This window comes from Ictalurus furcatus, chromosome 23, assembly GCF_023375685.1.
Source record: "Ictalurus furcatus strain D&B chromosome 23, Billie_1.0, whole genome shotgun sequence".
Classification (NCBI taxonomy): Eukaryota; Metazoa; Chordata; class Actinopteri; order Siluriformes; family Ictaluridae; genus Ictalurus; species Ictalurus furcatus.
In genome coordinates, this window is record NC_071277.1 from 9221599 (window position 1) to 9244948 (window position 23350).

General features: G+C 39.2%; 2 protein-coding genes across 2 annotated transcripts; one reads left to right on the forward strand and one right to left on the reverse strand.

Moving 5' to 3' along the window:
• Positions 1-693: 693 nt before the first annotated feature.
• LOC128599798 (gamma-aminobutyric acid receptor subunit rho-3) lies at positions 694-9967 on the forward strand. The gene is made up of 9 exons (XM_053611752.1): positions 694-1361; positions 2670-2782; positions 6391-6458; positions 6551-6774; positions 7006-7088; positions 8108-8245; positions 8352-8504; positions 8943-9136; positions 9562-9967. The coding sequence occupies exons 1-9, from the start codon at positions 1222-1224 to the stop codon at positions 9862-9864; spliced, it is 1416 nt and encodes a 471-aa protein (XP_053467727.1). The 5' UTR covers positions 694-1221; the 3' UTR covers positions 9865-9967.
• A 412-nt stretch (positions 9968-10379) lies between these two features.
• adgrg2a (adhesion G protein-coupled receptor G2a) lies at positions 10380-20005 on the reverse strand. Its single transcript, XM_053611553.1, has 14 exons — positions 17904-20005; positions 15914-16136; positions 15621-15777; positions 14985-15137; positions 14770-14889; positions 14634-14673; positions 14137-14240; positions 13835-13959; positions 13464-13735; positions 13282-13381; positions 12910-13193; positions 12726-12827; positions 12449-12592; positions 10380-11708 (listed from the first exon to the last, which is right to left on the reverse strand). The coding sequence occupies exons 1-14, from the start codon at positions 19009-19011 to the stop codon at positions 11620-11622; spliced, it is 3021 nt and encodes a 1006-aa protein (XP_053467528.1). The 5' UTR covers positions 19012-20005; the 3' UTR covers positions 10380-11619.
• Between the last annotated feature and the right edge of the window lie 3345 nt (positions 20006-23350).

Sequence of the window (23350 nt, forward strand, 5' to 3'; positions counted from 1 at the left end):
TACTGGAATTACTGGACATACAGGGTTCTTATGATGATCTGTTTTTACATCTCTCCACTTTTCTCTCTCTCTCTCTCTCTCTCTCTCCCACTGCATCCTTTCTTTTTCTTTCTTTCTATTTCTCTCTTTCTTTCTCTCATCAGAGGGCAATAAAGATTTTAACAATATGTACAGTTACGTTTTGTTTTTACAGACTGTTAATGAGAGGGAGAGGGGGAAAAGTATTTAAAATTGAGGAAATAATGAAGTATAATTAAACGAAGAAATGTAAAAAAAAAAAAAAAAAACTTACAATTTTTAAAAAATATTTTGAAAGAAAAGACCATGGTCATCCCAGTCCCCTGACCTGAACCCCATAGAAAACCTGTGGGGTGAACTGAAGAGGAGAGTCCCCCAGTGTGGACCTCGAAATGTGAAGGATCTGGAGAGATTCTGTATGGAGGAATGTTCTCAGATCCCTTGCCATGTATTCTCCAACCTCATCAGGCATTATAGGAGAAGACTCAGAGCAGTTATCTTGGCAAATGGAGCTAGCACAAAGGTTTGACTAAAAGGGTGCCAATATAAGTAGAGGGCGCTGCATTTATTTATTTATTTGTTTGTTTGTTTATTTTAAAAAATCTAGGGACTGCTTCAGTGCTTCCTGAAAGAAAATGTATGATGTATTCTCTCGTGATTTGGATAGTTATCAAGTTCTTTGTGTGTGTGTGTGTGTGTGTGTGTGTGTGTGTACAAGTATGTGGTATACAGTGTTTACTGTCCTTAAACTGAGCTAACACACATTTAGTCCTGTTCTGTGAAAATCCTGATTAGGTGCAGCACTGTGTGTGTGCGTGTGTTTGTAGGTTACAGAAAGATTTCCATGCCCACACACACACACATACGTAAGAGGATTTCAGGATAGAATTAATTCCAATCTTTCATTACTGTGAGAATGAAATCGTATTGCCGTCAGTCGTGTGAGCGTCCGAAGTGAACTGCAGAGCGAGCTACAGACCCTTCGAGACATCAGATTTCGAGAAGCTCAGGATTGGACTGAGTCTGACCTTCTGCATCTACTTCTCTGCATCTCTCTAGAGGTAACTAGAGTAAACCGGACTGGGACTGGGATCAGGTGATGGCCGAGACGGAATCTCAGGACCACGCTGAGCGTCTCTGGAAGAGTGCGACACGATCTGAAGGTTCTGAAGAAAAGGAAAAGGTCCAGACTTTGGCTTGAGCATGAAGCTGATTCTGTTGAGCCTCAGGCTGCTGTGTTTGGCCTGCTTGTGGCCCGTCACGCTGCTCAACCACCGCTTCCCAAACCGCAGGAAGAACAAGGATGTGTACCTGGGAGAACACGCCAAACACAAACACCCAGGGTAAATCCGGGATCTCTCTGCGTTTTTCTTCTCACTCTATTCTAGTCTTTGCTTAGAAATCATGAAATCTCGAGTAATTACAGAGCTTTCGTTTATTTATTTATTTATTTTTCCTAAAGGAACACAATCAGTTTATGAAGGGAGTGTTGATGGTCGGTTGAAATGTTATTTTCATCCTGGTCTTGATGTTGGCTTTATGCAGCGACGTTTTCTGCTCCTCGTCCCTGCTAATTATCCCTCAGACGAGGAGGGGAGCCTCAAACCTTCTGCTTTTCATCTGCACTTTATACAGCCTCGCACAGGAACATAAACACAAACAGCCTTACGAAATCGTTGACTGTTGACGAATGTTAATGTGAGATCCAGATGATTGTGGAATTCGAAAAATGCGAAAAATTGTATTTTTGCGCCTCCTCAAACCATTTAAACAAGTGTTTTTCTTTTTGGTTGCACTCCAAAATGCACTAAAACCTCAAAAATTAAAAAAAATTAAAAATAGACAAAGACCATTAAAACAATCTAGACCGGCAGCTCCGACAGGAATCAACCAACTCTTTAGAGATGGTTCTGTGACCTTTTCCAGTCTGATCAGCATCAACAACTCTTTTTCTGAGGTCCTCAGAAATCTCCTTTGTTCGTGCCGTGACACGCTTCCACAAACACGTGTTGTGAAGATCAGACTCTGATAGAACCCTGTTCTTTAAATAAAACAGAGTGCTCACTCACTCACACCTGATCGTCATCCCATTGAGTGTAAACACCTGACTGTAATTTCACCTTCAGATTAACTGCTAATACTAGATGTTCACATACTTTTGCCTCTCACAGAGAGAGAGAGGTAATACTGGATCATTTTCCTTAATAAGTAAAAGACTGAGTATAATATTTTTGTCTTGCTTGTATAATTGGGTTCTAACTGTGTGAAAATCTGATGATGTTTTATATCGTACTTATGCAGGTATATAGAAAATTCTAAAGGGTTCACAAACTTTCAAGCAGCAATGTAAACCTGTGATTTGTAGCTACACTACTGTCAGAGCTGCTGCTGTAGAGAATTAATCAACACCTTCTGACCAATCAGAATCCAGAATTTGACAGTATCGTGTTGGAAAAGATTCATTTGAAAAGTTTAAATGAAAAATAGAAGAAATAAAAGTCACAAATTCAGTAAAATGATAATTAAGTGTTGTTACTTTACTGTGTGCCACTTAAGAAAGAATAATTCCAGTGTGCGTTTATGTGGATTACGCGTCATTGGTTTAATCCGCGACCTCTTTTTTTTTCTCTCTCTCTCTCTCTCACACCTAGCCGGATTGACCACAAGCTAAAAAAGCAGGACAGCACCAAATCGCTCCTGATCAAAACCGAGCAGCTGCTGAGGATCGAGGAACATGACTTTGCCATGCGACCAGGATTCGGAGGTCAGAATTCACCGCAAGAACTTCTCCTAATGCTTCCCTGGTTCTCTCCTCTTTCCATCATCACACGTGTCATTTCACAGGAAACACAGTAAAGTGCTCCGTACACAAAGTTTATAACCCAAATGGCCTAAATTTAGAGCTGACCCAGATTCTGTGCTACACAAATCAGACAACAGCTACCTGAGTCACAGATGTAGGTTCATGAGTGTTAATCTGGATTATGGTTCAGGTTTGTTAGAGCAGGTGCAAGAGAGAGAGAGAGAGAGAGAGAGAGAGAGAGAGAGAGAGAGAAGCATTTAATTTCAGGTTAGAGAGAAAGTTAAAGGAGAAGAGACACAATTTCTAGCACATCTCCACTTCCTTTGGTTTGTTTCTGCTTAAACATTCTATTACAAGGTGTTTCCCTTTCAGAAAGGGTTTGGAGAACTCTTCTGAACAGCGTAGAACTCTCAACTAGGCACAGAACAGCAGAGGAACCCTTTATTCCAAGTGTGTATGCAGGTGACTACAAAACATGAGGTTCTTATGATGTTCAAATTGGACAAATCGGATTGGTCAGAAGGTGTTCGATAGCAGACGAGCCACATGAAAGCTAACAAAAAAAAAACAGGTGAAAAAAACGTATTATTGTTGATATGGTGATGTTTTCTGTAAGGAGATGTTCATATTTATGGAAGGAGTCTCCAGAGTTAGCACTTTGTAACAGTCAGAGGTAACTTCTAACTGAGGTTTCTGACATCTTCAGGACAGAGGAGTTTAGGCTTTGAGGAGAACCTAGTTGTTTTGTCTCGATACCATCAACATATCGTACGATACTTTACCAGTTAAATTATCACGATACCACGCAATATTGTGTTAATTCATCATTAAAATCTACAAAATGAACCAAATTTACATAATTACATCGATATAAATGAAAACAGACAAACTTTCTACAAATTTTCCTCTTAAGACTTTATTAATGAGAAGGAATGTTGGGAAAAAAACTCAAGAACAATCATACAATCAGACTAATTCAATGTGCCACATGTTTCATCTGTTGTTCGCTAGAGCAATGAAATCACGCAAATGGAAATTGTCCTCAGAACACTAAGAATAATCACATCACTAGGCATCAGTAAGTCAATTTGGAAAATAACTCCAAAAAAAAAAAATCAAAAATCATATAGTTGGAAGTGTTAGCCAGCTTACTATCAAATACGGCTAACTTTAGTGTTTATACACAACGGTTAGCCTAACGTTAGCTCGCTTACTAGCAAACCGGAGCTCTTTAAAGATTAAGGTAAAGAATTTACAATAAACGAAGTGTCACTAACCTTTGTGTATACTGAAAAACAGCGTGATGAAAAGTGTGTTGGCGAAAATAGGATTAACTGCCGCACATACAACATTACTTACGGTACTACCGTATTGACAATATTAGCGTTCATAAAAATACAGTGGCATCGGCGGTATTTTGAAGCTTTAGAATCGCGATACTACTGTAGTACCGGTGTACCGTACAACCCTATTGGTTATATAAGTGTTTATTTTGGTTTATTAAGAGAATAAAGAGAGGGCTGGTGAAGGAACGATTGTTTATAGCTGCTAGAACGTAAGCGTGAACTCGTTTCATGGACGTTCCACAACGTTAAGCACAAATATAAACTGATAAAATTATGTTCTGGTAATTTTTTTAATGAATAAAAATTGTAATCGTTGTTCTAATCGTTGTGCTTTATGAGGAATAAAAGACTTTGGGATGTGCTGTTCTATGAATCAGCTTCATGGTGGGAACAGTAACTCCTGTTATGTTTTATTTCATACCAAAGACAACAATACGACCAAAAAATGAAAAACCAAAGGAAAGGATTGAAAAGGATGCAAAAGGAAACATTTATCATTGATTGGGGTTAGAAAAGCTGAAACGTGAAACCCAACACCACACTAAATTGCTTTGTATTCTTTATTTTGTCCTTAGGGTGCGCAGACTTTTGCACTCACCTGCGATCCCCCAGACCAGGCTTCACACACTAGCACGTTTACACGGATGTAATTGAAAGCAGATCTGTCTGCCGAGACGCTGATTTAAAAACCTTTAGAAGTTTAAAACTCAGGCTTTCCTTGTTCTCCCACTGACACGCCTTCTCGCTGCCGGGTCCACAAATACACACTTCCCACCATCACCACAACCTCGAACCACAAACCGTCTCCGAGTTTAACCTTTACCAGATGTCTAGAATGGCACAGCTGCCTTTAGTCTGCTCTGTGGACCACTACACCGTACGATTAGTGTCTAGACATGTGTGAGCTGTTATAGTTGTATATGTGATCTTGTACAGAACGTGTAAAACGTGTAAAAGGAGGGTAAGAGACGTGTCTAGAGTCAACTCTGATTATTCCGACAGTGTTATCTAGCATTAAAATCTGGTTCTCACAGTAAATATTCTCACTATTTTGACTTTAATTCCTTAAACATACACACCGTTTGAGGTGTACATGAAGGCAACATGATTTCTTGTCTGATGTTTCTTCTAACTTTTAACCAAAATCTATTTTTTAATACCCAGACTTAAGTAAAAGTCACGTAAGTTGCAATATGGCGTCCCACAAAGTTCTGTATTAGGCCCGCTATTATTCTCCCTTCATACCACAGCGCTGCTGATTTCTGGATTCTGATTGGTCAGAAGGTGCTGATTAATTCTCTCTCACAGGGTTTATATTAACGTGCTCAGTCGTTGCTACGGTAACAGCTCATTCACAGAGACTCGTACGGCGGAAGCTCTACGTAAACGGATTGAACGTGAGCGTAAACGCTGATATGACGTTTTCTGTAAGGAGAGGTTTATTTACTTACTTATTTATGGAAGGAGTCTCCAGTGTCAGTGCATTGTAACAGTCAGAGGTAACGCTGTAACTTTAGAAGAGGGAGATAAACAGAGAGGCTGGAGAGGGAACGACTGTTTATTACTGCGATAACGTGAGTGAGAACATTACTTGTTTCTCGTACATTCCACCGGAGTAAATGTAACTGTAAACGGACAAAAATAAAAGTATGATTTGTTGTTCTTTAATAAAGAAAACATTGTAGTCATGGGAAAATGATGTAAGAGGAATACAACATTCATGGTTTTGCGTAGTATTTTATTGTAATAAACACACACGCTCTCTCTCTCTCACACACACACACACACACACACACACACACACACACACACACAATTGGATGAATAGAAGCTTCTCTTAAAATCAGATTAAATAAATACTGATATTACGTATATGGTTTCACCGAATTTCATCCAAAACTTTACAGCTAATCTATGAAACCAAAAGCTATGTACTAAATGCTAATTTCTTTTAAAGCAAGACTGTCACGGTGATATCAGACACCTAGCATGCTGACCTTTTAGACTACATTTAGGTGTGTATTTCAACACGTCGGACCTCGCATTGTACCCTCTCAAACAATGACCCTCGAAACAATACCTCTGCTTCTTCTATTTCAACGAGTTCTACAGATGTTGTGTGCAGGTGGAGAAAGCGTAGACTTCACAGAGTTCACGCTTTCTCAGTCTTTACACTTCGTCTGGACGTCACGTTCCACACCTACGTTGTGTTGTTGTCTACAGGCTCTGCCATTCCCGTGGGTATCGACGTACAGGTGGAGAGTTTAGACAGCATCTCAGAGGTCAACATGGTAAACACGCCATCGCTTTACGTATCGAACATCTGGCTCCGTGACTCTGGATCTGAATGCTGGTGTGAGTTTGGTTCCTGTTTGTTCTTCAGGACTTTACCATGACGCTCTACCTGAGGCACTACTGGAAAGACGAGCGTCTGGCTTTTCCCTCGGGAAACAACCTGAGCCGCACTTTCGACTCCCGGCTAGTGAAGAAGATATGGGTTCCTGACGTCTTCTTCGTCCACTCGAAGCGCTCGTTTATTCACGACACTACCATGGAGAACATCATGCTGAGGGTTTACCCAGACGGCAATGTTCTTTATAGCGTCAGGTGACCACTTGTGTTCGCGGAGTCCATCATTCTGTAAATTCATCTACTGTAATGAAATGAATCCTATGAGATGCAAAATGACTTTAGTTTTGCAGAATTAACTTTGTGAGGTATGAAGCAGTACATTGTACTGTTGGAGCCGTGAAGTGCCACATTTATAGTACTAATGCTCCTACTAATCCTCGTAAAGATCTGATTATATGTAAAAGCTGAATTTATCTCCTGGTGCAGGATAACAGTGACGGCTCAGTGCTCCATGGACTTCAGCAGTTTTCCTCTGGACACCCAGAACTGTTCTCTGGAGCTGGAGAGCTGTGAGTGTTTTTACCTTCATAATAATTCAAATAAAACACCGTTCTAACGTTAAAATCGACAAAATCATCTTCGCAAAACATCAACCCCGTGTGCCGTTTTTTAAAAAAGCACTACTCCAGCATTTCTCCACCTCATTTCTGTCCACAGATGAAAATTTCAACTCTGAAGAAAGAAAAGAACAGAAAGCACGTTCACGGCAAACTCACTAATAAAGACAGGTGTTGAATTTCCTTGATCTATTCAGAGAAAGTTTTAAAACGTTTCTTTTCGACCTATCCAAGTTTACAGCGCTGGAGTAGTTCCGGTTACTTCACACGGTCCTGAAGGTTTTGTGGTATCCATACGCCGTCAGAGTCACACAAACACCACGACTTCTTCCCTCTGAAAAAGTAGTTCCACCTGTAGAAAAAAACTATTTGACAGATTTAAAGCTTCATTTATGTACAAACACCTTAAACTAATGGTGTTGAACATCTGCCCTTAGACTCGTAATATAAATGAAATTGGTGCAAACTAAAAGTCTGTGGTAATCACATGCGCACACACACACACACATAAACACACACACACACACATACACATACGTACACACATAATAGATACAGTCTGACTTTATTATTATATCATGTTAATAATACTGAATAATACTTCAGTGATAATCAGTAGGGAAAAGTTAAGGAGAAGGTCAAGATCCTGGTTTTTGGAAATGGGTTTTCTTGCTTGGACTCTGACAAAAGTATTTAAATATGGATTTTGTATATTAGAATTATACTGAATTAACTTGTGGTATTTAAGTCAAAGTATTTTTTCGGTTTGAATTTTTCTAATTTGTATTTTGAGTTATATGTTTTTAAAGGCAAACCTTCCCTCGAACAAGTTCAAAACCAAGAATTAACATTGGCACAAATGTTATTTTATGAAATACTTTTCTCCAAGCGCCATACCAAAATGTCCCTTTGGTCATTTGTAATGAGATGTTGTACTTTATTGGAATAAAACCTCATTTGTTATCCCACAGATGCGTATAATGAAAACGACCTCATGCTGTACTGGAAGAACGGAAACGACTCTCTGAGAACCGATGAGATTGTTCTCTCGCAGTTCTTTATAGAGGAGTTCAACCCTTCCAGCGGCCTGGCTTTCTACAGCAGTACCGGTACTGTTTGTGTTTTTTTTCCCCATATCTTCCTTTTGGGACAGGTTCATATTTCCTTTGGGGAAAATGCTGAGTAACTGCCGGCTTTGTCTCGGTTTCCTCTCAGGCTGGTACAACAGACTCTACATCAACTTCATCCTCAGGAGACACATTTTCTTCTTCATGTTGCAGACCTACTTTCCCACGATGTTAATGGTCGTGCTCTCCTGGGTGTCCTTTTGGATCGACAGACGGGCCGTGCCTGCTCGCGTCTCACTCGGTACCACACACTCATACACACACACACACATCACACTATTGTGTTTGGACTCTCACTTTGATTACACTGTGGTTTACACTAAACCCACTGCGGCTACTGAACCCGAAATCAGAAATACTAATACTTACTAAAATACAGTTTACACCAAATCAAACGAGCCACAACATGATGACGGTCCGCATGTGGACCCAGATAAGCGTTTGAGCAAACTGTGCTTGGACAAGTTCTATAACAGAACCGTTAATTGTATAGAAAAAATAGGAAACTAAACTATAGTATAGTGTATATATAACTAAACTAATTCAAATAGATTTTTATACACTTATTTATAGCCATAAATGAATCACTAAATGAAGTTTAAGCATGAAAAAGTTTACTGTTGTAAGGAATTTTATAGAACTGGACCTTCATAAATCTTTTATATTTGTTCCAATCCAGGAATCACCACTGTCCTGACCATGTCGACCATCATCACGGGTGTGTCAGCGTCCATGCCCCAGGTGTCTTATGTAAAAGCGGTGGATATCTACCTGTGGGTCAGCTTCCTGTTTGTCTTCCTGTCAGTCATCGAGTACGCTGCTGTCAACTACTTCACAACCGTGGAGGAGATGAAGAAGATGAAGAAGGGAAAGGTCGAGATCTCCTCTTACAGTCATTAGCAGTTTAATGTTGCATATTACTTACCTTCCTTTATGCTTCAGTTGATGCTTTGCTAAAATTTATTGAGTTATTTATGAGTGAATGCAGTAAGTGGGCGTGGCTTTGTGAAGGGTCTATGATCAGATTTATTTACAAGTTAATATAGTAAGTGGGCGGGGCTTTGTGAATGGTCTATAATCAGATTTATTTACAAGTTAATACAGTTGGGGGGGGGGGGGGGGGGGGGGCTTTGTGAAGGGCCTATAATCAGATGCATTTACAGTTGAGCACGATTTTCTTTTTAACTATTGAAATGTCGCCCTCTGCTGGTGAAAAACCTATCAGCTTTAAACTCATTGCAGGTGTTAACATCACATTCTTAGGAGTTTTTGTAACGATGCTTCCTTCTTGTCCGTAGCTCTCCAGATTTGACACTTCCCAGGCCATGGCCTTTGACGGCTGTTTCCATGACACAGACATTGACCTCAGCACCTTCCCTCAGCTGACGGACCTCGGCGTGGAACCTCCGATGTCCTCGCAGAACTCCATAGTACCCGAGGCTCCTCTTACACTGGGCACGCGTCTGCGGAAAACACCGCCTCTGAGACACCATCTCCAGCTGCTCATGAGCAACAGCTACATGATCGACTCGTACTCCAGGATCCTGTTTCCTCTCGCTTACCTCACCTTTAACATCATCTACTGGAGCATCTATACCTGAACCAAAAAACACAACCCAAAATCAGGGGGAAAACTGATCAGGACGCCTTTTTCACACAATTGTGAATCATGACGATTGGTTTACGTCAGAATAATCTTGTGACTATTAACGAACCTTCCACATAAACAGATTATTCAAAAACGAGTTTATGGAAGGAGTCTCCAGTGTCACTAGCACTTTCATTTTTTCGACATCTTCAGGATAGAGGAGTTTATTTTCCTGTTTCCAGTTGATTTTTAATGTACATCAAGCAACATAGTCCTTGTTTATCAAAGCATATATATATATATATATATATATATATATATATATATATATATATATATATATATAAATTTGTGAATATTCTCTAAAAATTGGTCTTAGTTGAAGTAGGACTTTGAGGACATTTAAATATTATTTGTAAATATTATTGGAACTATTACATTTTTAATAGATTTATTCAAACAAATATTATGCAAAGGTTAAATGCAGATGTGTATTTTTTTTATTTTTATTTTTTTTTAAATGACCAGAAATTGCCCAAAACAATATCCTCTCATTTCTGTGCGCTTCTTAATTTATCCACCTGGGGCGACCTTTATAAAATACTACTACTACTACTACTACTACTACTACTACTACTAATAAGAATATACTTTTATTTAGTACTATTAATACATTTAAAATGCAGTTCAAAGTGCTTTACAGTGCAAAGTAAAAAAAAAAAAAAACATAGAAAGAAATAAAAGGTAGTCAAAAATGAAATCTTCACTGTCTGTTTGCTCAAAAAAAAACTGACCCAAGATGTCACATTAAACCTTTTATAAGTCAAAATAACTTTTAAGACCATACATCATTTCTCCCAGACATGACTGGGCAATCCTGATAAATATATGTCATACAGAGACTTTTCATCTTAGAGCCAAAATAAAGAAATTCAGGACCAAAAACCTTACATATTTTATCCATTTTGTTCAATAAATTATATTAAACATGAATAATCATAGAATTAAAATGTAACATTACTCTATCATAAAAGAACCAAATTAGGATGTACTTAGGTGTTGAGTAAACATGAGTAATCAAAATCTTTTTTTTAAATTTGTTTTATCTTTAGTAAGCGCTAAATCTTGGTCAGGGTCACGGTGGATCTGGAGCCTGTCCCAGGAATGCTGGATGTGATGTGGGAATACATCCAGGATGGGATGCCATTCCATCACAGATCAATCTGTTCGATCAGGAAAGGCATACTACCTCTGATTAACTATTCATTTAATAGAATAAACAAACTTGTTTCTCCAGTTTACAAATTTAAAAAATAATCATTTTTAGTTTTCAGAAATAATAATCTCCAAAAGGTTAACACCCTATTAACACACATCACCACCTCTTTAAAGACATTAAAGACTAATTTATAAAAGCGTTAAACAGAACAGGAACGGAGTATTTCAGTCTCTGAGATCTTATAAATTATGTTTCATGACTCAGTAGTAGGTAATGTATAATACTGCTTTCTGAAAAACTTTTTCTTCATACACACCGGAGTATGCCCTCAAGGGTTTTGGCTCCGATTTTTTTTATTTATTTTGAAACTCACAAACTGATGGTTTCATTGTTTTAAAAAAATAAATAAATAAAAAATATCCATCCGTGGTGTAGAACCATTTTATCCTGGTCAGGGTCACGGTACATCCAGAAGCTCTTCCGGGAATACAGATCATGATGGGAATACATCCTGGAATCCTAGAGTCATTGGTGAATGAACCGGTCATGTCAGCGTACAGAGCGCCGAGTCAAGCCATCATTCAAAAGGTTGTTGGACTCGTCTAAAGACGTGAACCCGCTGTCATTCACTGGTGAGGCTGAAACACGGAAATAAATAACACATCATCAAAAATATGCAGAATCCCCAACAGAATCTGTACAAATGCTTAGAAATAAAAACACTCCAGGTTATGCTGCTGTAGGAAAGTAATCAACACCAGAGTGGCGGAATTCCGGTTGATTATTTTCCTATAACAACGTCCTTATACCACAGCAATTTCTCAACGATTACCATTTAAAAAAACGTATCAAAGATTGTCAAGTTGTAATTTTTATTCATTTACAGTTACGTTTAATGTTGTGGAATGTTGTCTTCCTGTTCTCGCTTACGTTACAGCAGCTACACACAGTCGTTCCTTCACTAGCCCTCTCTCTCTATTCTCTCTCTTGAAGTTAATAAGACAAAATAAAAGTAGTCGTCTTGTGTTACTGAGAAGCCACGAAGCATAAACTCCGCTGTCCTAGAGATGCTTCAGAAAAATGACAGCTTTACCACTGGAGGTAAACACTGGAGACTCCTTCCATAAATGAGAAAGAAACCCTCACCAAATATCAAAAGAATTATACACTTAAAAAAAACAACAACCTGTAGAGCATCTGATATGCAAGTCCCGGAGAATGGGAGGTTCATATAGAAACGATTATGTATTAGAACCGAGTGCATTAATCTATCTGAGCTGCTGTTAATTAAATGAATTAATCTTAATCAGAATCTGAAATGTAACAGTGCTGTGGTATAAGGTGCTTTTGGCTGATATTTGATTGCAGGAGAACTGACGATTGATGCTTGATGGTAAGCCCAAGCTGTCACTGCTCATTGAGGAGTTCCTTGAAGGAACTGAAGGGTTAAAAGAGGAATGGGAGATGTTGGCTGTGATGACTGAACTCTTCTTGGTGTTTTGAGTTGCTCCCCGGCTCCAATCTGCACATACACAAGGCATGAATGATTTAGAACAACACAGGATGTAGGGAAATATCATTTCATAGTGCACTGGAGAGAGGTGGTGCAACCTGCGACTGGTAATTGGTTTGCATGTGAATGTCTGACATTGTACCTGAGTTTTCTGCCAGTCTGAACCTGCCACAGCAGAGGTAGGTTCGCCATTGTCTCCGCACATTCTCTTTCACCACACAGTGAAACATGAAGATGAAAAGACCTTTGGAAATAAACAGAACAAACAGTAAGTTATGCTTCTTACGTGCTGACTCGTACAAGTACCAGATGTTCATAGCTCTCACCTTGGAAGGAGTTGAAGATGGTGAAGAGGTACATGAACGCTAAGTTGACGGGACCCCAAGCAAAAAAAGCAAATCCCCAGGTGAGGCCGAGTAAGATGATCAGACCGGCGATGCTGCGTAGATCCTGGATCCCTTTGCGGTATTGGTTATTTTGGGGGTTTTGCCGTTTGATGCGTCTCAGCTGTACCATGACAACCACAAACATGATCAGGTTGGCCACGAAGATCACACAGAAGTAGGCCACCACTGACACGTAGTAGGCTATATTGTTCGTCAGCCAGCAGCTGAAAAGAAAAACAAGCACATGACGGCTTTAAAAACTGTATCGATCTTCAGTAAGTTGAATTTATTTTCCATAATGCTCCAACTTACAAATCATCTGTGCTTCCATTCGCATACTTTCCATACGCAACCAGGCCGTAGTTATGTTTGTCCACCGAAATCACAATGATGACAACGATTAACGGTATACCTGAAATGCATAAACACGCCGTTAGCAAACCAAATCGCCGTCCAAATGCATCTCCAACAGCTGGTTCTCAGTAGGAACTCACCCCATCCCGCCAGAGAGAACTTCAGCATGTAATGCGATATGAAGCTTTTGAAGACCTTGACGATACTCAGGTAGAGGTGCAAGGCCTCCAGACCCATCCACGTGAAGGAGGCGAGCAAGAAGTAGTGCAGGAAGAAGGCCGTGGAGATGCAGAGGCCGGCGGCATTGGTGTAGAGCGCCAGCCATGAGTCTATCAGGAAGACCATGTTGAGTAGGAAAAGCGCAAAACACAGCTGGATGAGGATCTTGGATGGAATGTCTCTGCGGAGTTTGCTGAGGAAAGAAGAACGAGAGGATGAGGAAATAAAAAGGAAGCATGACTTCACCAACATTTTATGTTTGAAGACAATATGGAAGGTTTGTCGTACTCACTCAAAGGCCAGGTAGGTGAGGAGGGTGATGGAAAGGAAGATGGCAGAAATCCCACATCCAATGTAAGTAATGAAGGTGAGGATGGTTCCCTGAACTTGGTCAGTAATTCCACCTCTGGAGATGTCCTTTACAAATGAAAAAAACAAAACAACTGCATCTAGATACCAAACAGTTTTTGATGGGTCATTGTGTAATTCAAATAAGACATGAAGCATTCATATTTATATGAATTCCTCAATATACATTCCTATCGCATCGTTCCTTTAGACGGGATATTCGGTTGGACACGTATCGATGCTCACCATTAGCACTGCAAAGCTGGTCAGGTGGTTGCAGCTGCACTTCATCTCATTATCTGTGCTGTTCAGGAGAAAACAGCCGCTTTTGTTCCAACCTCCTGCTCCGCCTACAATACATTACATTACAATACATTATATGTTATGAATAACATATATATGAATATATATGAAATGTTAATGCGCATTTCACTTTCAGGAGAAAAGGTAACAAACTGTACTATTGCCTGTATATCTGGTACACACAAGGAGACATCATTTGTACCCTTGCTCATCCTTACTCCCTGTTTTCACCTGGGAAAGTGAACGTAGTGTCTTTTTTTAAAGTTGAATAATGATTTTTTATGAGTACTGTATAGCTCTTGTACTTTAAATACGTATCTATCACCTGACAGTGAATGTAGCGTACCATTACAAGCAATGGTACAGCTCGTACCATTTTCCTGACGGTTCAATGACCTTAGTGTAACAAGCTTGGCCTAAATGATGGTCGGGTATCTTACCGTTTTGTTTAAAGTCCCAGAAAACACAAGTCAGATTTCCCTGTAGGAGAAGGAAAAGAAATGAGAAACCCAACAGTAAACAGTGCCATGTTTTATACGAGTGAGTGAGTGAGTGAGTGAGTGAGTGGATATGTACCACTATAGGGGTTGTATTCTTCAGAGAGAACTCCACGTTGTCTCTCAGGCCTGTGATGGACAGGTTAGCAACGCTAGTCCCCAGAATGAAGCTGTTCAGCTGCTGTTTAGTGTATTTGTCCTGCAATGATCAACACATACTATACGTTGAAGAAGATATGGGTCTTGTTTATATAAATGGCTACTATAGGACGTTTCTTTCTCAGTATTCCTCACGTGAAACAGTGTGCTCTTTTGGAAGAATGTGAACTGAAGTCGGGATGCCTGTTTCTTCTGGTCTGGGGAGAGACCGTCCGTCAGAGAGGCGGGGAGTGTGATGGAACCCGCAAGAGAAGAACTATCTACAGACCTCCTTCTCCTGCTTGTCATCTGGAATGAAACACACAACCACAAACACTCAGAGGTAAAGCTGAACTTCAGGTGTGTTTTTTTTGTTGTTGTTGTTTTCTTTTTATCATTAAGAAAGAGAAAAATATATAGGCTGGTAAGAAAAGAACTCTTTATAGCTGCTATAACTTAAGTGAGAACAGGAACTAACTTGCGTTATGGACATTCCACACTATTAAATATAACTATACTGATCATTTTTGACTGAATAAAACATTGCTAGCATTGGCCAGTTACTCTGATAGAAGAGGAATAAAAGACTTTGGGACACGCTGTTATACAAATGAATCAAGCTTGGTGTGTTAACTCCACTATGCATTGCTTCGCCACCGCCACTCAGTATTTTATAATTAAGGTAAAATGGACTTTAACCTGCACTGGATATTGGAACATGACTGGCTTTTAAATTTTATAATGCAACGACTCATGCCTTTTTAGATATTCAAACTAACTCTCACTCTTTACCTCTATGGATGATGGGCTGTTTAAGGAGAACGACATTCCTGCAAAGTTGCTTCCGTCGATTTTTGTCACCGCCAGTGCAAGCGATGACAATATTAGTGTTGCTGATTTGTCCGGAATGACCAGTTTCAACGCCAGTTCATCCACAACCTTGATCAAGCTGGAAAGAAAGAATTCATAAACTACAGCATCCATCCATCCATCCATCCATCCCAAATTCGAATATATTTTTACTCAATCATTTGCGTTGCTCTCTAGCGCCTCTGTTTAATGTGGAGGTTTCTGACATGTCTTACCGGTTGGATGAGGTGGCCAAAGCTGCTTGAGGAGCATCGAGCATTTTGTTAACGACAGACAGAGCACCCTGACCCACATCCAGGCTGATGCTTGGCGCTGACAGAATATCCTCAAGTTTGCTGACTACATTCTGCACTTGAGAGGAGTTCAGGGTCGAAACATCCTGAGACTGGTTGAGAAGCTGATTCGCCACAGACTGAGGGCTCACTGTTGTTGTGGTCTCTGCAACATGAGGTAAGAGATGGCCATTTATCCTTTTAAAATGAGATGTTGGTGGGGAGGTTTATTGCCAAGTTTCTATGGAAATACTTCTTTTATTCAGATTTGTGGCCTAACAGGATTTATATATAGCTTTCATTAGTTTGAATACACTGAATGAACTGTTATATAAAGAGCTGCTTATAGACACAGTGGGCCTCATGCATGTGGTTTCATAATGGTGCTGTTTTCCTGTTTGTTTTTATAACCGGTTTTATTTCAATATAATACATGTTACAGTGAGAGCCGTTATCTCCAAATGGAAAAACTCAGCACAGTAGTGAACCTTCCCAGAAGTGGCTGACCTTCCAAAATTTCTCCAAGAGCACAGCAACTACTCATCCAGGAAGTTGCAAAAGAGCCAATGACAACATCAAAGGACCTGCAGGCCTGTCTTGCATCAATAAAGGTCACTGTTCATGACTCCACTATCAGAAAGACATTGGGCAAAAATGGCTTCCATGGAAGTGTGGTGAGGTGAAAACCACTGATAACCCAGAAGAACATTAAGCCTTGTCTGAATTTTGTGAATTTTGATGACCCTCAAACCTGTTGGGAGAATGTTCTGTGGACTGATGAGTGGAAAATGGAACTGTTTGGAATAAAGGGGTCCAGTTACATCTGCCGTAAACCAAACACAGAATTCCACAAAAAGAACATCAGACCTACGGTGAAGCATGGTGGTGGCAGTGTAATGATGTGGGGACGCTCTGCTGCTACAGGGCCTGGACAACTTGCAATAATTGACAGAAACATGAATTCTGCTCTCTACCAAAAAAATCCTATGACCAGTCTACAGTCCATAAGTTGAAACTCAAGTACAACTGGATTAGGCAGCAAGACAAAGATCCAAAGCTTAGGAGTAAGTCCTAGTCCGAGAAGTAGGTGAAAGACTGATCTCCAAATATTGAAAGCATTTGGTTTGCAGTTATTGCTGCTAAAGGTGGCACAAACAGATTTTAAGTTTAAGGGGGCAATTATTTTTTCACATAGATGATACGTGTTGGGTCATTTATTTGCTTCAGTGAAAAAAAATAAAAACTGTATTGTGTGTTTATTCGGGTTGCCTTTGTTTTAGGTTGTATTTCGTTTGAAGATCTAAAACTATTTTAAACTACTATGAGATATACACAAAAACAGAAGAAATCTGGATGGGGCAAATATTTTTTCACAGTACTGTAGTTGACTGCTATATTTTCGACAACCAAACTTCTATCCATTGGTTCTGTCTGGTTAAAAATGTGTTCAAGAATTTTGAAAACTTCACTAAATGAACGTGTGGAAGGAATCATTTGTATTGAAAAATAGTCAGTAGAAATAAAATAAAAAACTGCAACATGGAATAAAATCTAACTTTTTAATTATATGGTCCATATAAAGATGAAATCTTTATTAAAAATTAAACAAAATTTTGCAGGTACATTTTTGTTACCCAAGGTACCCACAAAAGTACCAAAGTAGCCATTAGGGTCCAATTATGCACAATTATGAGTTTTAAAGGTATATTATCTTCTAGGTTCAGTAACTATAACTATAACTATAAGACCTATAAACTATAACTATAGACCCTCAGTGGTAAGAATCCATTCCCTGAAATGCATGGTATTTATGTATGGTATTTATACATTATTCTTAATTTATTATAGCATTGTTGAAAATTCTTAAATCATATTTTGTGGGAAAAATCTAAGACTCAAGCAGAACAGATTGGAAGTAACTCAGTGGACTAACCTGCTATATTTGTTCCATTGCTGCTTCTGGTGGTGGTGGAGGTGGTGGAGATGGTGGTGGTGGAGATGGTGGTGGAGATGGTGGTGGAGGAGATGGTGGTGTTGGCACTATTCATTGCTGTCTGCGCAGTGAGCTTATTTGGTGCTACTGTTGTAGTTGTAGTATTGGTAGTGTTCATTTCTACAGATTGTGTCTTGTTGGTTAGAGTAATATTAGGAAGCATTGTTGTGTTGAGTAAGGTTACGTTGTTGACAGTGGCTGTGGTGTAATTGCTGGGACTGGCTGTGGTATTTAGAGGACTTGTAAAATTATGATAAATATCTAGTGTAGTATTAGTTATAGCTTGTGTAACGTTAAGTGGACTTGGTGTGGTGAAGTTTCTAAGCGGATAAGCCGTGGTGTTTTGCTCTGTGGTGAAATTAAACAGAATTATGGAAGTGGTTGGGCTAATTGGTGTTGTGTTTGATGGGATGTTTGTTATAGATGAGACTGACGTTTCTGTAGATAATGTGACGTTTGGAGCAACTGTAGTGGTGTTCAGTGTTGTGGTCATTGGGTTTGTTGCATTCACTGTTGAGGTGTTTGGTTGTGTTGTATTATAGGGTGATAATGTTGTTGTATCTGTAACATTGAGAGTGGTGTTTGATTTTGTCATCGTAGGGTATGAGCCTGATGCTCCGTTTAGTTGTGTGATAGTTGGGGAAACTGTGGCCATGATCAGTGTTGTTGGATATGTTATATTCACTGTTGATGTAACACCTGGAGTGGTGTTTGATGCTGTCACGTTATAGGACGAGGAGTTTCTGTTTGTGGCATCGAGAGTGGTGTTTGATGCTGTCATGGTGGGGTATGAGACTGATGCTTCATTAGGTTTTGTGATGAGTGGGGTAGCTGTAGATGTGATTAGTGTTGTGTTGTTTGGATCACTGTTGTTGGATTCTGTGGTGTTTGGGTCAATTGTAGTGCTGGCCATTGTTGTGTTCCTTGGATGTGTGACATTCAGTATCGATGTGTTTGTAACACCTAGAGTAGTGTTTGATTCTGTTGTGTTTGTAGGATCAGAAGTAATGTTTAAATTTGTATTGTCCTTGACTGATGCTGATGTCATGTTTGCAGTGTTTGTATTTGTAGTGTTAGTGGATGATGTTGTGTTTGTAGTGTCTGGAGAAGTGGTTGTATTTGTAGTGTTAGCAGATGATGTTGTGTTTGTAGTGTCTGGACTAGTGTTTGTATTTGTAGTGTTGGTGGATGATGTCGTGTTTGTAGTGTCTGGAGAAGTGGTTGTGTTTGTACTGTTAGTGGATGATGTTGTGTTTGTAGTGTCTGAACTAGTGTTTGTATTTGTAGTGTTAGTGGATGATGTTTTGTTTGCAGTGTCTGGACTAGTGTTTGTATTTGTAGTGTTAGCGGATGATGTTGAGTTTGTAGTGTCTGGAGAAGTGTTTGTATTTGTAGTGTTAGTGGATGATGTTGTGTTTGTAGGGTCTGAAGTAGTGTTTGTATTTGTAGTGTTAGTGGACGATGTTGTGTTTGTAGTGTCTGAACTAGTGTTTGACTTTGTAGTGTTAGTGGATGATGTGTTTGTAGCGTCTGGATAAGTGGTTGTATTTGTAGTGTTAGTGGATGGTGTTGTGTTTGTAGTGTCTGAAGTAGTGTTTGGATTTGTAGTGTTAGTGGATGGTGTTGTGTTTGTAGTGTCTGAAGTAGTGTTTGGATTTGTAGTGTTAGTGGATGATGTGTTTGTAGTGTCTGAACTAGTGTTTGTATTTGTAGTGTTAGTGGATGATGTTGTGTTTGTAGGGTCTGAAGTAGTGTTTGTATTTGTAGTGTTAGTGGATGATGTGTTTGTAGTGTCTGAACTAGTGTTTGTAGTGTTAGTGGATGATGTGTTTGTAGTGTCTGGAGAAGTGGTTGTATTTGTAGTGGATGATGTTGTGTTTGTAGTGTCTGGAGAAGTGGTTGTGTTTGTACTGTTAGTGGATGATGTTGTGTTTGTAGTGTCTGAACTAGTGTTTGTATTTGTAGTGTTAGTGGATGATGTTTTGTTTGCAGTGTCTGGACTAGTGTTTGTATTTGTAGTGTTAGCGGATGATGTTGAGTTTGTAGTGTCTGGAGAAGTGTTTGTATTTGTAGTGTTAGTGGACGATGTTGTGTTTGTAGTGTCTGAACTAGTGTTTGACTTTGTAGTGTTAGTGGATGATGTGTTTGTAGCGTCTGGATAAGTGGTTGTATTTGTAGTGTTAGTGGATGGTGTTGTGTTTGTAGTGTCTGAAGTAGTGTTTGGATTTGTAGTGTTAGTGGATGGTGTTGTGTTTGTAGTGTCTGAAGTAGTGTTTGGATTTGTAGTGTTAGTGGATGATGTGTTTGTAGTGTCTGAACTAGTGTTTGTATTTGTAGTGTTAGTGGATGATGTTGTGTTTGTAGGGTCTGAAGTAGTGTTTGTATTTGTAGTGTTAGTGGATGATGTGTTTGTAGTGTCTGAACTAGTGTTTGTAGTGTTAGTGGATGATGTGTTTGTAGTGTCTGGAGAAGTGGTTGTATTTGTAGTGGATGATGTTGTGTTTGTAGTGTCTGGAGAAGTGGTTGTATTTGTAGTGTTAGTGGATGATGTTGTGTTTGTAGTGTCTGGACTAGTGTTTGTATTTGTAGTGTTAGTGGATGATGTGTTTGTAGTGTCTGGATAAGTGTTTGTATTTGTAGTGTTAGTGGATGGTGTTGTGTTTGTAGTGTCTGAAGTAGTGTTTGGATTTGTAGTGTTAGTGGATGATGTTGTGTTTGTAGTGTCTGAACTAGTGTTTGACTTTGTAGTGTTAGTGGATGATGTGTTTGTAGGGTCTGAAGTAGTGTTAGTATTTGTAGTGTTAGTGGATGATGTTGTGGTTGTAGGGTCTGAAGTAGTGTTTGTATTTGTAGTGTTAGTGGATGATGTTGTGTTTGTAGTGTCTGAACTAGTGTTTGTAGTGTTAGTGGATGATGTGTTTGTAGTGTCTGGAGAAGTGGTTGTATTTGTAGTGTTAGTGGATGATGTTGTGTTTGTAGTGTCTGGAGAAGTGGTTGTATTTGTAGTGTTAGTGGATGGTGTTGTGTTTGTAGTGTCTGAAGTAGTGTTTGGATTTGTAGTGTTAGTGGATGATGTTGTGTTTGTAGTGTCTGAACTAGTGTTTGACTTTGTAGTGTTAGTGGATGATGTGTTTGTAGGGTCTGAAGTAGTGTTAGTATTTGTAGTGTTAGTGGATGATGTTGTGTTTGTAGGGTCTGAAGTAGTGTTTGGATTTGTAGTGTTAGTGGATGATGTCAGTGTTGTGTTTGTAGTGTCTGGATATGTGGTTGTATTTGTAGTGTTAGTGGATGGTGTTGTGTTTGTAGTGTCTGAAGTAGTGTTTGGATTTGTAGTGTTAGTGGATGATGTTGTGTTTGTACTGTCTGAACTGGTGTTTGTATTTGTAGTGTTAGCGGATGATGTTGAGTTTGTAGTGTCTGGAGAAGTGTTTGTATTTGTAGTGCTAGTTGATGATGTGTTTGTAGTGTCTGAACTAGTGTTTGTATTTGTAGTGTTAGCGGATGACGTTGAGTTTGTAGTGTCTGGAGAAGTGTTTGTATTTGTAGTGTTAGCGGCTGATGTTGTGTTTGTAGTGTCTGGACTAGTGTTTGTATTTGTAGTGCTAGTGGATGATGTTGTGTTTGTAGTGTCTGAACTAGTGTTTGTATTTGTAGTGTTAGTGGATGTTTTGTTTGTAGTGTCTGGAGAAGTGTTTGTATTTGTAGTGTTAGCGGATGATGTGTTTGTAGTGTCTGGAGAAGTGGTTGTATTTGTAGTGTTAGTGGATGATGTGTTTGTAGTGTCTGGACTAGTGTTTGTATTTGTAGTGTTAGTGGATGATGTTGTGTTTGTAGTGTCTGGAGAAGTGGTTGTATTTGTAGTGTTAGTGGATGATGTGTTTGTAGTGTCTGGAGAAGTGTTTGTATTTGTAGTGTTAGCGGATGATGTTGAGTTTGTAGTGTTTGGACTAGTGTTTGAATTTGTAGTGTTAGCGGATGATGTTGAGTTTGTAGTGTCTGGAGAAGTGTTTGTAGTGTTAGTGGATGATGTTGTGTTTGTAGTGTCTGAACTAGTGTTTGACTTTGTAGTGTTAGTGGATGATGTGTTTGTAGTGTCTGGATAAGTGGTTGTATTTGTAGTGTTAGTGGATGGTGTTGTGTTTGTAGTGTCTGAAGTAGTGTTTGTATTCGTAGTGTTAGCGGATGATGTTGTGTTTGTAGTGTCTGGAGAAGTGGTTGTATTTGTAGTGCTAGTGGATGATGTTGTGTTTGTAGTGTCTGAACTAGTGTTTGTATTTGTAGTGCTAGTGGATGATGTTGTGTTTGTAGTGTCTGAACTAGTGTTTGTATTTGTAGTGTTAGTGGATGATGTTTTGTTTGTAGTGTCTGGAGAAGTGTTTGTATTTGTAGTGTTAGCAGATGATGTGTTTGTAGTGTCTGGAGAAGTGGTTGTATTTGTAGTGTTAGTGGATGATGTGTTTGTAGTGTCTGGACTAGTGTTTGTATTTGTAGTGTTAGTGGATGATGTTGTGTTTGTAGTGTCTGGAGATGTGGTTGTATTTGTAGTGTTAGTGGATGATGTGTTTGTAGTGTCTGGAGAAGTGTTTGTATTTGTAGTGTTAGCGGATGATGTTGAGTTTGTAGTGTCTGAACTAGTGTTTGACTTTGTAGTGTTAGTGGATGATGTGTTTGTAGTGTCTGGATAAGTGGTTGTATTTGTAGTGTTAGTGGATGGTGTTGTGTTTGTAGTGTCTGAAGTAGTGTTTGTATTCGTAGTGTTAGCGGATGATGTTGTGTTTGTAGTGTCTGGAGAAGTGGTTGTATTTGTAGTGTTAGTGGATGATGTGTTTGTAGTGTCTGAACTGGTGTTTGTATTTGTAGTGTTGGTGGATGATGTTGTGTTTGTAGTGTCTGAACTAGTGTTTGTATTTGTACTGTTAGTGGATGATGTTGTGTTTGTAGTGTCTGGACTAGTGTTTGTATTTGTAGTGTTAGTGGATGATGTTGAGTTTGTAGTGTTTGGACTAGTGTTTGAATTGGTAGTGTTAGCGGATGATGTGTTTGTAGTGTCTGAAGTAGTGTTAGTATTTGTAGTGTTAGTGGATGATGCTGTGTTTGTAGTGTCTGAAGTAGTGTTTGGATTTGTAGTGTTAGTGGATGATGTCAGTGTTGTGTTTGTAGTGTCTGGATAAGTGGTTGTATTTGTAGTGTTAGTGGATGGTGTTGTGTTTGTAGGGTCTGAAGTAGTGTTAGTATTTGTAGTGTTAGTGGATGATGTGTTTGTAGGGTCTGAAGTAGTATGTGGATTTGTACTGTTAGTGGATGATGTTGTGTTTATAGGATTTCGACTATTGTTCGGATTTGTAGTGTTAGTGGATGATATTGTGTTTGTAGGGTTTCGACTATTG

Coding starts and splice junctions, on each gene's coding strand:
- adgrg2a (XM_053611553.1), bottom strand. CDS start 19,011: ATGACATCAGCATCAGTCAAGGACAATACAAATTTAAACATTACTTCT. Junction 15,138..15,620: donor ACAGCCCATCATCCATAGAG/GTAAAGAGTGAG, acceptor GTTTCATTCCAG/ATGACAAGCAGGAGAAGGAG. Junction 11,709..12,448: donor CTTACCATCAAGCATCAATC/GTCAGTTCTCCT, acceptor TCCGTGTTTCAG/CCTCACCAGTGAATGACAGC.
- LOC128599798 (XM_053611752.1), top strand. CDS start 1,222: ATGAAGCTGATTCTGTTGAGCCTCAGGCTGCTGTGTTTGGCCTGCTTG. Junction 1,362..2,669: donor GCCAAACACAAACACCCAGG/GTAAATCCGGGA, acceptor TCTCACACCTAG/CCGGATTGACCACAAGCTAA. Junction 6,775..7,005: donor AATGTTCTTTATAGCGTCAG/GTGACCACTTGT, acceptor CTCCTGGTGCAG/GATAACAGTGACGGCTCAGT.